At 38.0% G+C, this 13,222-nt stretch overlaps 1 protein-coding gene across 1 annotated transcript in view; it reads left to right on the forward strand.

Moving 5' to 3' along the window:
- Positions 1–13,222, forward strand: part of B3GAT2 (beta-1,3-glucuronyltransferase 2) — a 90,566-nt gene that overhangs the window by 75,028 nt on the left and 2,316 nt on the right. The window contains exon 2 of the mRNA XM_049776934.1: positions 2,881–3,025. Coding sequence (XP_049632891.1) covers positions 2,881–3,025 — 145 coding nt within the window. The remainder of the gene's footprint in view (positions 1–2,880; positions 3,026–13,222) is intronic.

Raw genomic sequence — 13,222 nt, forward strand, 5'->3', positions numbered from 1 at the left:
GTTGTTGTTGTTGTTGTTGCCTTTGCTATGTAATTGACAATCTCTGTGATATTCAGATTCAGGCAAGTCTGCCTGTATTTTTTTTCACTGTAATCTAGAGATCTAATACAATCTCTGGTTTTTGTTTACTTTGAATTAATTTTTTTGTATATGGTGTGCTTTATGAATTCAGTTTCTTTCTTTCCTTTTTTTTTTATCAATAGTTATCTATTTTTTCCCAGCACTCTTTGTTGAAGAAGCTTTCCTTGCTCTGCTTTATAGCTGTAGGCACTCTTGATAGTGGTCTCTCAGCCTCCGATGCTCAGATACATGTTGGGTATGGATGGAACTGACATTAAGAATCTACAAGATCTTCTGTCATGAGAGCAGATTTCAGTGTGGTCTCTCCAGTGCTGTTGTTCAGATGGTGCCTGCTAAGGCCAATTTCATAGTTTCTTGCCTCCGGTTCCAGTGCTGTAGATAGAGATACTGATTCTCTTCTATTATTGGTTAACACTGCTCAGATTAGGCATACTTATTTATGTGTTTGTTAAAGACTGGATATTAGTCTGACCTTACACAAGAATTCCAGGGGCTTGTCTTTACAAGTTGAATCATATATTTGATGTGGTAAAATTTTACAGAACACAGACAACCTGTTCCCCTTGGTGACTTTTCACACCTTAGAAATTTCCTCCTACTTAGACCTCATTGCCCCACAGTGTGGTTTATTGGCGGTGCAGCTCTCTGTCTCCACTCTGCTATCTCTTACTGCTTCCCTGTGTGCTCAGAACAAATATATATTAGATTGTGATTTCATCTGCACAGAAATTGTTCTGATACCTGACCAAAATAACCTACACTGTGGAGATAAAAGAGATAGCAGTATAGGTTCTCCCTATTTTATCCTCTTGTCAAATTTTAGCTATCTTTAATTTTTTTCCCTATTGGAATATTTTGTTTTATTTTGTGTTTGTATTGGGGGAGCATACTAGCAATACTCGGGGACTTCTCCCTATCCCTATTCTATGCTTAGGTGCTCGCTTTCCAGTCCTATTTAGGGGAGCAGTGGATGGCAGAAGTATAACCCATTACCTCTGCATATGAAGCAGATGCTGAACTCTTTGAGCTATCTCTCCTGGTTCCAGGTTTATGAAAATATTCCCCAAGTATACAGCTTTACTCTCTTGTAAAATAACATCATGGGGAGGGTGTTTGCCTTGCATGTGACTGACCTAGGTTTGAAACCTGCATCCCATATTGTTCCCTGAACCTACCAGTAATAATTTTTGAGTGCAGAGCCAGGAGTAACAAATGAAAGGTAAGTAAACATTACTGTTAAAATTATCATCAGAGGTAGCTCAGGGTCATCCCCATGGAAAGGTTGTGTGTGCTGGTTCCTAACTGAAATTCAAATCATGCCATTTATGAAGTTCCACAAGGACCTTCTATAAATGCCCTGGGTGTTGACGGTGGTTTTCCGCCAAAATGTTGCAAATTGTTTGCAAGCTTTTTATGATGATCTTTTATTTTTTGGTCCTACTATATCTGGCTTTTTTCACTTAGAATTATGTTTACAAGATTCATGTATGTGCTGGCATTTATCAAAAATGCATTTAGTTTTTTAATTTTTTACCTTTTAAAAATTTAAATACTATAATTAATAATATTATTCATAATACAGTTGTTTCAGGCATTCAGGAACTCCATGTTCTAACATCAGACCCACTACCTTTGTGACCTTCTCTTTACTCATTGTTTTCCCAATGCTCTTCAAGACTGATCCCTTAGTAGACACAAATTTACTTCAGATTGTTTGTTCCAACAAATAGCAAACAAAATGACCAGAAAAAAAAATCAATTTGTGATCACTGTTATATCTCAAATCAGTGTTACTAAAATCATTGTCAGGATTTAAAGTTGCTTGATGCTGATTGGGCCTTTTGTGTTATTGTTTTTGCTTACTGAGCATCTAGGGCTTCTCAGCAACTTCCCTATCAAAATTTTTTCTGTGATCCTACTTGACTGTCAGTACTGTGAAATATAGAGGTGGTGTCAAGTGGTTGTATATGCATCAGGAGTGTGGGTTTATAGAGCTGAACCATTTATATGTTGGAGGAGGTTGGGTGTGGAGGCTACTGAACTTATCTGGAAAGGAAAGGAAACTTTCTGCCCCCCTGAGAAGATCTCAGAGTTTTTACCTCTGTCTACCTGGGATGATTAAGCAATTTGGCATCTTTTACCATGTCTTTTTCTTTAAAGAAATTTATCAAAGAAATATCAGTTAAAGTTTGTCTTTACCCAGGACTCTGTAGGGTCCACCACTGCAGCTACTACTTTGAATGCTTCCTTTTGGGGCTAGCCACTTGTCCTTGATAGATGAAGGTTGGGTATATTTTTCTTTTGCCATTCTGGAAAATTCCTGACTCTGTATCATGGTTTCATTGTTAATATCCTAGCTGAAATTTCTGGGTGTCTGTATAAGTTAAGAGATAGACACCCTGGTAGGTCCTCTGAGTGATTTTTTTCTATCTTTCTTCATAATGTCCTAAAGGAAGCTAAACTTTCTCATTTCAGAATTTATAAAGTATTGTTTAAAAATGCACTCGGAAACATTGAAAATCTTGATAGTTACAACTTCAGATAAGCACTGTGCAGGTATGACATTCCTTTGTTATTCTTAAGGCACCTGTATCAGTTTCTGGTGGCATTTATTGTCCAATGGCACCAAGCAGCTGAAGCACAATGACTTGGCTCTCTCATGGTCAACAAAAGAGTTTCATTAAGAGACTTCAGCTCATGGAACTCTACATTCTACCTTTCATTTTCTCCCTGTGTTTCATGTTCCTTTTGTTCTTAAAAGAAACTTAAGAGACATCTCTGTCCCCTTCTTACTTATAGATGCGAACTACCCGCAAGGTGTCTGTCTGGCCAGTGGGCCTAGTTGGTGGACGCCGCTATGAACGCCCATTGGTGGAAAATGGCAAAGTTGTTGGCTGGTACACAGGCTGGAGAGCAGACCGGCCTTTTGCCATTGACATGGCAGGTGAGTGTGGCTGTTGGCCTTTGCTCCTTTCTGATGATTCTTGGCAGAATTTTTAGTTAGAACAGTACACCAGAGAGAGAAAGCTTTGAGAGACAACTTGGATTAAACCCCAGCTCAAATCCTACTCAGTAAATAAACCAAACTTAAGTTTTAAAAATAGGTTTGGGGTTAAGTAGAAATTGATATTTTGGGTTGATTAGAAAATTGTTGTTTCATTCTATTTTTTACCTATCCACCGAGACAGTCCTTTGTCTGACAAAGGTTCCTGTGCCAGATGCTGAGAAGAATGTTAGGATTCTGCATTAAAGCTTTGGTCATATTTGCCACATGTACTGACAGTGCTCAGGGCTTACTCCTGGCTCTATGCTCAGCGCAGGGATCGCTTTTGATTGACTTGGAAGACTAAGCAATGCCTGGGATCAAACCTGGGATCAGACATATGCAAGGTAAATGCCTTTCCCCTTGTATGTAGGGTTCTGGCCCAACATACAACTTTTGATGCCTCTGTCCAGAAGTCTAGTTCGTTAGAATTTATCACATGCTTATTGATACATTAAATGATGATAAGATGTTGACAAGCCTATCATTTAAATATTTATTTTTATGCTTAATGATACATTTAATAGCTTAATAGATTTAATACATTTAATAAAATGATACATTTTTAAATCTCATTTTAAAATGGGATTACTGGTGGGTTTTTTGAAAAATTTATTAGGTTTAAGTAGAACTCTCAAAGTGTTTTTTGTTTTGTTTTGTTTTGTATTTTTGTGTGTGTTTTGCTCACTGGTGCAGGAATTATTTCTGCCTCTGTGCTGAAGAATCATTTCTTGGCAGGACTCAGAGGACCATATGGCAAACTCCTATCCACTGTACAAGTACCTGTCCTTGAAAATTTTTGTTCTCTATCCAGCTGAGTTCAATCAGTCCTATACTAGACCATACATTCTAAAATTATACTTTATCATAAAGTGACTCATTTTATGTGGATGATATAAGATAACTGTGGACTTTGAAATATGAGGCAGGGAGGCACCAAACTTTTTTGCTGATATTTATAACCTAGAAAATGATGGCATGAAAGCTTCAAAATTGATTTCATCAATCTTCAGCTCTGAAATAGCTTTGTCCATCTGTCAGGTAGAGCACAGCCCGTGTGTGTGTGCATGTGTGCATGTGTGTGGTGTGTGTATGTGTGTGTGTGTGTGTGTGTGTGTGTGTGTTGCCTTATGGTAGTCAAAAATTCTTCTCAAGAAAGATGTTTTCTAAACTGAATTCACTGCTATTATTTTGAATCTACAATAAAATTGAAGCAGGGTTATGAAAAACACTGGGAATAAAATCTTTTAGGGGTTGCTCTTCGTGCAAGAGAAGATAAATTGTTTTCTCTTCACAATGATCCACCATTTCATGACTGCACGACTTAGTAGCATGGTCTCTCTTGCCAAGGGACACCTTTGGATCTCTAACCTTTTCTTATCATTCCCCCAGCTCTGATCCACCTTTATCTCTTGACACCCCAAAATAATCTATTTCCTCCACAGTCTCTGCCTTGAAGCGACAAGGGTGTCCCAGAGCTCTGGTGGAATCTCAAAGCATTTACATGAAGGTTAATGGGAGAAGTCACTGAGGTTTATAATTTATAAGATGTCCTGAGGATTCTTTTTATTTGGGGGCAGAGGTTGCTCTCTAAGCAGTGATCACAGTGCCAAGGGCCCACTTCTGATGATAATTGGCCCATCTTCTATCTTGGCTGGTAATGCAATACTACTTAGGCTCAGCAGTGCCAGGCTACCAAGGCTTACCCCAGGTTTTGGGCTATACCAAAGATTAAACTTGGGCACTCAGGAGACCTAGGGAATGCCAAGAATCAAATCCGGGGGGATTTGCCTTCCTCTTGCAAGACAAGCACTCCACGCACTGTATGATCTCTCTGACCCAAGGCTGGGAAAGTATATATATATATATATATAAAATATGCAATATGTAATTATATATAATTATACGTGTAATATATGATATACTATATGCACATAATATAGTATATATTGAAAAATTGTGGCCTGTCTGCAAAATGGAATTTAGTAGGTAGGAATTATTGATATGTATGTATAGATTTCAAAAATGATTTGGCCTTTGAAATACACAAGCCAGAGAAGAAAAACTACATGCTGTATAGTTCCACTTGTAAAAAATTTAAGAGAATGAGTTTCACAGAAAATTCTAGAAAATACAAACAAATCCATAAGAACAAAAAGCAAATCAACTAGTTTTTGCCTAGTTAGCAGAAAATGTGAGTAGGAGTTAGAAAGAAGGAACATGAAGGGCATCAGGAAACTTGGGAATAATAGTGATGGCTATTATTAGTGATGGTTCTGTGAAGTCTCTTCAATGTTTTATAGAGATAATGTCTTTGAAGAAATTTGAAGAATATTTCATTGAAGTTTGTTAAAGTTTGGGTCTCATAATTTCATTGTTGTTGACAGTGGTTTGGATAGTTCTGTCATTTCTTAACACCATCAATGCACCTTTGGGAACATTGGTAGAGGAAAGTTGAAACTGGTGGAGATTGGTGCTGAAACACTGAATGTCTAAAACTTAACTATGAATAACTTTGTAAATCATAATCCTTTAAATAAAAATTTTGTTGTCAGCAGACAATTTCCTGAATGTTTATTTTATGACTGTAATTGATGTTTTAAAAATGTTGATTTCCATTTATATAAATCTAATAGATTTTTTCTACACTTGTATTCAACAATCTTATATTCTTATAAAGGTTTGGAGTGCGGACTTCATAGGGTGTTTTATGGTGCCAGTATATAAAGCAAGAAATTACTGAAAAAAGAAACTTGGGTGGAAACTTGGATCTAATCATTTTCCATTCAGTTTCAGTTTGTAGTTCTAAAACAGATGGCTGATTACATCAGAGAATCAGGTTTCTTATATGCTTGAGTAGAAATCTTGAACACTGAAAAACTCTTTAGATTCTTTCTGATATAGTTTCCTTGAGGGTAGATTGGGGCCACAGTATCAAAGACTGCTGAGGTTTTCTCTGGTCTTTTCCAGGTCCTCTTTTTTCTGGTTCCTATCTTGGGAGACTTACAAAGGAATCCAAGTCCCTGAATAAATGAAAGCTAGGTTGAGGTTTAGAATATGTCAGTATTGAAGCAGCTAGTTGACAGATGTATGACCTCTTTCTCAGTCTTGTTTTAAAGTCAATGCCCCAAGAACTTCTTCCTAGAGGATGCCATTGCCCTGGAAGGTAGTTTCTTTCTTTTCTTAAATTAATATTTTTATTAAAACTCCTTAATTACAAATATGATTGTGGCTGGGTTTCAGTCATGTAAAGAACACCCCCCTTCACCAGTGCAACATTCCCATCACCAATGTCCCAAATTTCCCTCCTACCCATCTACCCCGCCATGTACTCTAGACAGGCTTTCTACTTCCCTCACTCATTTACATTGTTATGATAGTTCTTAATGTAGTTATTTCTCTAACTGCACTCATCATTCTTTGTGGTGAGCTTCATGTAGTGAGCTGGAACTTCCAGCCCTCCTCTCCTTGTCTCTGAAAATTATTGCAAGAATGTCTTTTTATTTTTCTTAAACCCATAGATGAGTGAGACTATTAAATGAGGACTACTAGGGCAACACTTTCAGAATTTTTCTGTAAGACTATCTTTCATTAAATCCATAGAAGTTGGATCCATACAGATATATTTCAAATTCAATAAAACCATACAGATTTTGTGTACTAGGGACTTTAGTGATAAGATACTGGATGTTCTTTTATTGGCAAAATCTCCAGAAAACCTTTATTCATAACATGACTGTTTTTTTTTTCTTTTTATGAAATCTTTATTTAAGCATCATAATTACAAACATGATTGTAGTTGGGTTTCAGTCATAAACAGAACACTCCCCTTCACCAGTGCAACCTTCCCACCACCAATATTCCCTCCCTCCTCCCAACCCCTCCCTGTATTTGAGACAGGCATTCTACTACTCTCATTCATTAACATAGTCATGCTAATTGTTAGTGTAGTTATTTCTCTAACAGCATTCACCACTCTTTGTGGTGAGCTGGTCCTTCTGGCCCTTAACTTTATTGACATGACTGTTTTTTAAAGCATTTCAATATATTTTGAAAGTGGCCCCCCAAAAAAACCAAACAAACAACAACTACAAATTTTGTGTAGAGAAGAACATATGGAGAATTTAATGATATGTGTCTCTGTAGAAATAAAGTTAATGTGATGAATGAGAGCCTGTGAGCACTCCTCATGCTAGTCACTGGCTGAAGGGTGAAGAGGATGTTTGTTGACTTTCGTCTTTTTTTTTGGGGGGGGGGGTTATACCCAATAGTGCTCATGTTGTAAGTTTCTATGATCAAGACTCACTCCTAGCAGTGCTCAGAGGACCACATCGGATGCCAGGGATCAATCCAGGTCAGCTTCAGGCAAGACAAAGACCTTACCCACTGTGCTATCACTCAGCCCTTCTTTCTTTCTTGTCTCCTCCCTCTTTCTTCTAGGCTTTACTGCTGTGCCTAGAATCTTTAGTACATTGAAAAATAAAAACTGAGAGTAGCACCCTTACCTTACATTTACTTTATTCACTACACTGTTGGTGGGAACATGGGTGGCTTCTAGAACTTAAATATCGTAAATATTTCTTCGAGGAACATAGATATTCATGTATTTTTTAGAATTGTTATTAAATTCCTTCTCAAACACATTTGATGCTGCCTTTACTCAACTACGACTTCTTCATTTTCCATTAGATTTTTTATCCTTCTGAGTGCTTTGTATATTCTAGATATCAGCTCTTTATCAGACATGTTAAGTGCAAAGATTTTTTCCCATTCAGTTACCTGTCTTCTTGTATTGAGCATGGTTTCTTTTGCAATGCAGAAGCTTTTTAGTTTGGTGTAGTCCCATTTGTTTATGGTTGATGCTAAAGTTCTTGCCATTGGCATTCTATCATCAAAGAATTTTTTGATATATAGGTCTTCGAGTGTTTCACCTATTTTTTTCTCAATAAACTTCATGGTTTTGGGTCTGATTTCGAGGTCTTTGATCCATTTTGAGTTGACTTTTGTATATGGGGTGAGGTATGGATCAATTTTCAATTTTTTACAAGTGGTTTTCCAGTTGTGCCAACATCATTTGTTGAAGAGACTTTCTTTGTCCCATTTCAAGTTCTTGGCTCTTTTGTCAAATATTAGTTGACTATAAGTCTGGGGGCTTATGTCTGGAAATTCTGTTCTAACCCACTGGTCTGAAGCTCTGTCTTTGTACCAGTACCATGCCGTTTTGATCACTATGGCTTTATAGTATAGCTTCAGGTTAGGTAGTGAGATGCCACCCAGCTTCTTGCTTTTCAGTATGTGTTTGGCTATCCTGGGTCTTTTGTGGTTCCAGATGAATTTTATGATTGATTGTTCTAAGTCTTTAAAGAATGATGTCTGAATTTGGATGGGGATTGCATTAAATCTATATAGGAGTTTGGGTAGGATGGTCATTTTGATTATATTGATTCTACCTACCCATGAGCATGGGATGTTCTTCCATTTCCTTAGATCCTCTTCAATTACTTTCTGAAGTGTTTTGAAGTTTCCCTGGTATAAGTCCTTCACTTCCCTTGTAAGGTTGATCCCTAAGTATTTAATGTTTTTTGTTACTATTTTAAATGGAATTGAATTCTCAATATCTCTCTCTTCTACTTAATTATTTGTATAGAGAAATGCTACTGTCTTTTGTGTATTCACTTTGTAGCCAGCCACTTTGCTGTACTGGTTAATTATTTCTAGAAGTTTTACTGTGGACTCTAGGATTTTCTATGTATATCATATCATCTGCAAAGAGGGATAATTTGAGTTCCTCTTTCCTAATTTGGATTCCTTTGATTCCCTTCTCTTGTCAGATTGCTATTGCTAGGACTTCTAAGATTATATTGAATAAGAGTGGAGAAAGTGGACAGCCTTGCCTAGTTCCCGACCTTAGTGGAAATGTTTTCAGTTTTTCGCCATTGAGGATAATGTTGGCTGTGGGCTTTTCATAGATAGCTGTAACTATCTTGAGAAAGGTTCCTTCTAAGCCTATTTTGCTGAGTGTTTTTAACATGAATGGGTGTTGAATTTTGTCAAACGCCTTCTCTGCATCGATTGATATGATCATGTGGTTTTTGTTTTTCTTGTTGATGTGGTGTATAATGTTGATTGATTTACATATGTTGAACCAAGCTTGCAACCCTGGGATGAAACCCACTTGGTCATGGTTTATAATCTTTCTGATGTAGTGCTGGATTCGGTTTGCTAAAATTTTGTTGAGAATTTTTGCGTCTATGTTCATTAGGGAGATTGGTCTGTAGTTTTTTTTCTTGGTGCTGTCCTTGCCATCGTTGGGAATGAGTGTGATATTAGCCTCATAAAAGGAGTTGGGTAGGGTTCCTGTCTTTTCTATGGTTTGGAAGAGCCTGTGGATCAATGGTAGTAAGTCTTCTCGGAATGTTTGATAGAATTCACCTGTAAAACCATCTGGACCTGGACTTTTGTTCTTAGGGAGTTTCTTAATTACATCTTCGATTTCCTCTGAGGTGATTGGCCTGTTTAGAATTTCTAGATCTTCAGATTCCAGTCTTGGTAGCTGGAATTTTTCCAAGAATCTGTCGATTTCTGCTGGGTTCTCTAGCCTAATTGAGTATAGTTGTTCATAATATGACCTCATGATATGTTGTATTTCTTGGGGTTCTGTTGTAATGTCTCCCCTTTCATTTGTGATCCTATTAATTTGGGTGATTTCCCTCTTTTTTTTTGGTGAGTCTTGCCAGTGGTTTGTCTATCTTGTTTATTTTTTCAAAAAACCAACTCCTGGACTCATTGATTTTTTGTATTGTTTTCTTGGTTTCTATGTTGTTTATTTCTGCTCTGGTTTTTATTATTTCTTGACTTCTCATTGTGGTTGGATTTCTTTGCTGCAGTTGTTCCAGTTCCTTAAGATGATCCTTTAAATTGTTGTTATTTTCCCCTTTTCTGACATAAGCCTGTATTGCTATGAGTTTCCCCCTAATTACTGCTTTCGCTGTGTCCCACAAGTTTTGACAAGTTGTCTCTTAATTATCGTTTGTCTCAAGGAATCTTTTTATTTCTTCCTTGAGTTATTTCGTTTAGAATTTTGTTTAATTCCCAAATATATAGACATTTTCTCCATTTTTATCTTAGTTTCCCATTTATTTCCACTGGGGTTAGGGAAAACTTTGTGCACTGAAGTTTTACAAATTTGCCTTGACTTAACATGACTTGGCTGTATTGTAGTTTGATCATGTTCTTTGTGTACTTACTTGGAAAGATTGTGTATTCTGCCATTGTTTATTGGAATGTCTGTTAAGATGAGGTCATTGATAATATTAAGTCTCTTATGTCCTTAATAATTTTTCAAATTTTTAAACATTTTCAATTGGTACTCCAATTAGTATTTTTTGCATTCCCTCTTTCCTCTTTCATTGTTTCTGTGACTCCTCTCTTGGTATGTTGGTTTTATTCAGTTTTATGTATCATTTTGGTAGATTATATTGCTGTTTTTGTTTAGTAATATTTTATTCTGCAGTGTCTATTCAATGTATTTTTAGCCCATTTTAATTTTTTTTTTTTTTTGGTTTTTGGGCCACACCCATTTGACGCTCAGGGGTTACTCCTGGCTATGTGCTCAGAAATCGCCCCTGGCTTGGGGGGACCATATGGGACGCCGGGGGATCGAACCGCGGTCCTTCCTTGGCTAGCGCTTGCAAGGCAGACACCTTACCTCCAGCGCCACCTACCCGGCCCCAGCCCATTTTAATTTTATTAGCATAATTTAACCAGTATATTTTTGAGACTTAAATATTTGGGGGAGGGGTAAGTGAGGCAGACTTGGCAGTGCTGTGGCCATTCCTAATTTGTGGTCAGGCCTATGTGGTGCCAAGATTTCACTAAAGTGGTGGGCTAATGTAGTAGAATACAAGGCAAGTATCTACTGCCTATTCTCTCTCTCCTGCCCTTGACACAATTTTTTATAGATACTGTGATTTTATTTTATTTAAATACTAGTCTGATCACACATGATAGGAACACTCCAGTAAACCAACTATTATCTAAGTCCTCAAATACTAATGAGGATCTGACGTAAAACCACATCCATACCTCTGTGGCCACCAAACCACTCAGTAGAGCTTCCTTAACCATCCATACCTCTGTGGCCACCAAACCACTCAGTAGAGCTTCCTTAACCATTGGATGTTTGAAGTTCCTGATTTTAGCACTATTAACTATTTTCTTCAAGCTCTGAATAGCTACTGGTAGTTCAGCAGGGAGTTGGAGGTACCAGTTCAACCTCGGCAAATTGTAAAAACGTGGCCAATCAAGGCTTTGAGTAAGTCACAGCAGTGCTCAGCAGCATTGGGGCCTTCTCAGTGAGATTCTGCACAAACGCTACATGGGTCCAGTACCGAAACTTTGCCGCCCAGCCTGGCTTCCAAAAGTCATCCCTCCCCACATTTTTCTTCTGTATTGGGGGGGGGGGGGTCTTACACCTAGCTCTGAGCTCAGAAATTACTCCTGGCAGTGCTTGGGGGACCAGATGTGGTGGTGGGAATCAAATCCAAGTTCACCACATGCAAGGAAAGTACCCTACCCATTATTCTAGGATCCACTTTTTGTCTTTAATAATTTTCATCTTAGTATTCTCAGTCTTTCTTTTCTATTATTTTTGTTTTTGGGTCGCATCTGGCAGCTCTCAGGAGTTACTCCTGGCTCTATGCTCAGAAATCATTCCTGGGGCCGGGTAGGTGGCGCTGGAGGTAAGGTGTCTGCCTTGCAAGCGCTAGCCAAGGAAGGACCGCGGTTCGATCCCCCGGCGTTCCATATGGTCCCCCCAAGCCAGGGGCGATTTCTGAACACATAGCCAGGAGTAACCCCTGAGCGTCAAATGGGTGTGGCCCAAAAACCAAAAAAAAAAAAAAAAGAAATCATTCCTGGCAGGCTCAGGGGACCATATGGGATGCCAGGATTTGAACCAGTCCTTCTGCATGCAAGGCAAACACCCTACCTCCATGCTATCTCCCCAGCCCATTTCTTTTCTAATATTTACTGGTGTTTCAAGTAGAATTGTTTTGCTATTTCTTTTTTATCTTGTAATTTGCATACCTAAGGAATTTTGAACTTTTATGGGTTGCAAGGTAGAAATTAGCTGATATTTATGTAGATTACACATATACACACATTTTAACTTGATTCTGGGTAACAATTCTGATTCTTATAAGTAGTTTGAACCTAAGGCTGCTTTCCAAGTTAGGCAAAACCAATTCAACTTCCAGTTTGTCTTTGCAATAGAAAGTAACCTTTCAAGAACTTACTGATGACCCAGCTATTTCCAGTGGTACTCCACTCCAGTGGTTGATTCAGCCCTCTTTCCACTTTTGCCTCATGGAGTTGCACCAAATCCTGCTGATCTCTCAGGACTGGCTTGTGGAGAACTTCTACAAATCAAGAGAGCTAGCTTTTTGACTCTGGTTCTTAGCTCTGGGAATTGCCTTCTCATACTGATTTTTCCTTTTTGTTTTTTGTCAAGGACACTGACTGCAAAGCACTGCAAGATTGTGGAAATAACTGTAAGGCTCTTGGTAGTTTCTTTTCTCAGACTTGTTTTTACATGTCTGAAACCATTTTTTCCCTAGATATTTTGTCCTGCTTTAAGAAAAAAATTCATTCTTGTTCTATCTGGTCCAGAAGTGGAAATGACTTGTTGGAATACTGGATGTTTTACAAATGTTATTTTCATTATTTTATGAGCATATACTAGTTTCATTTTTCTAAAAAGGTTCTGCTCTGAGAAAAATATATCTCCTATCCCTGCACTTGATGGCAGGAAATGCTGTCTTCTTAGTGAACAGCCAGTTTTATCTGTTTATATTTTATGCAACTAAGCCAGAAGAATCACTCCCAAGGATTTTGTAAGCTTCCTAGCACCTCAAAGCTATTTCAAGTATTTTTAGAGTTAATTTATTAAGGAAAAGGTTGGGACTAGATACAGAGTACAGTGGGTAAGGCACTTGCCTGGCAAGTGGTTGTTCTGGGTTGTATTTCTGGCATCCCACATAATTCCCAGAACACTGCCAGGTGAGACTATCACCTTCCCCACACACAAGAGAGGGATTA

This window comes from Suncus etruscus, chromosome 7 (genome assembly GCF_024139225.1).
Source record: "Suncus etruscus isolate mSunEtr1 chromosome 7, mSunEtr1.pri.cur, whole genome shotgun sequence".
NCBI classification, from domain to species: Eukaryota; Metazoa; Chordata; class Mammalia; order Eulipotyphla; family Soricidae; genus Suncus; species Suncus etruscus.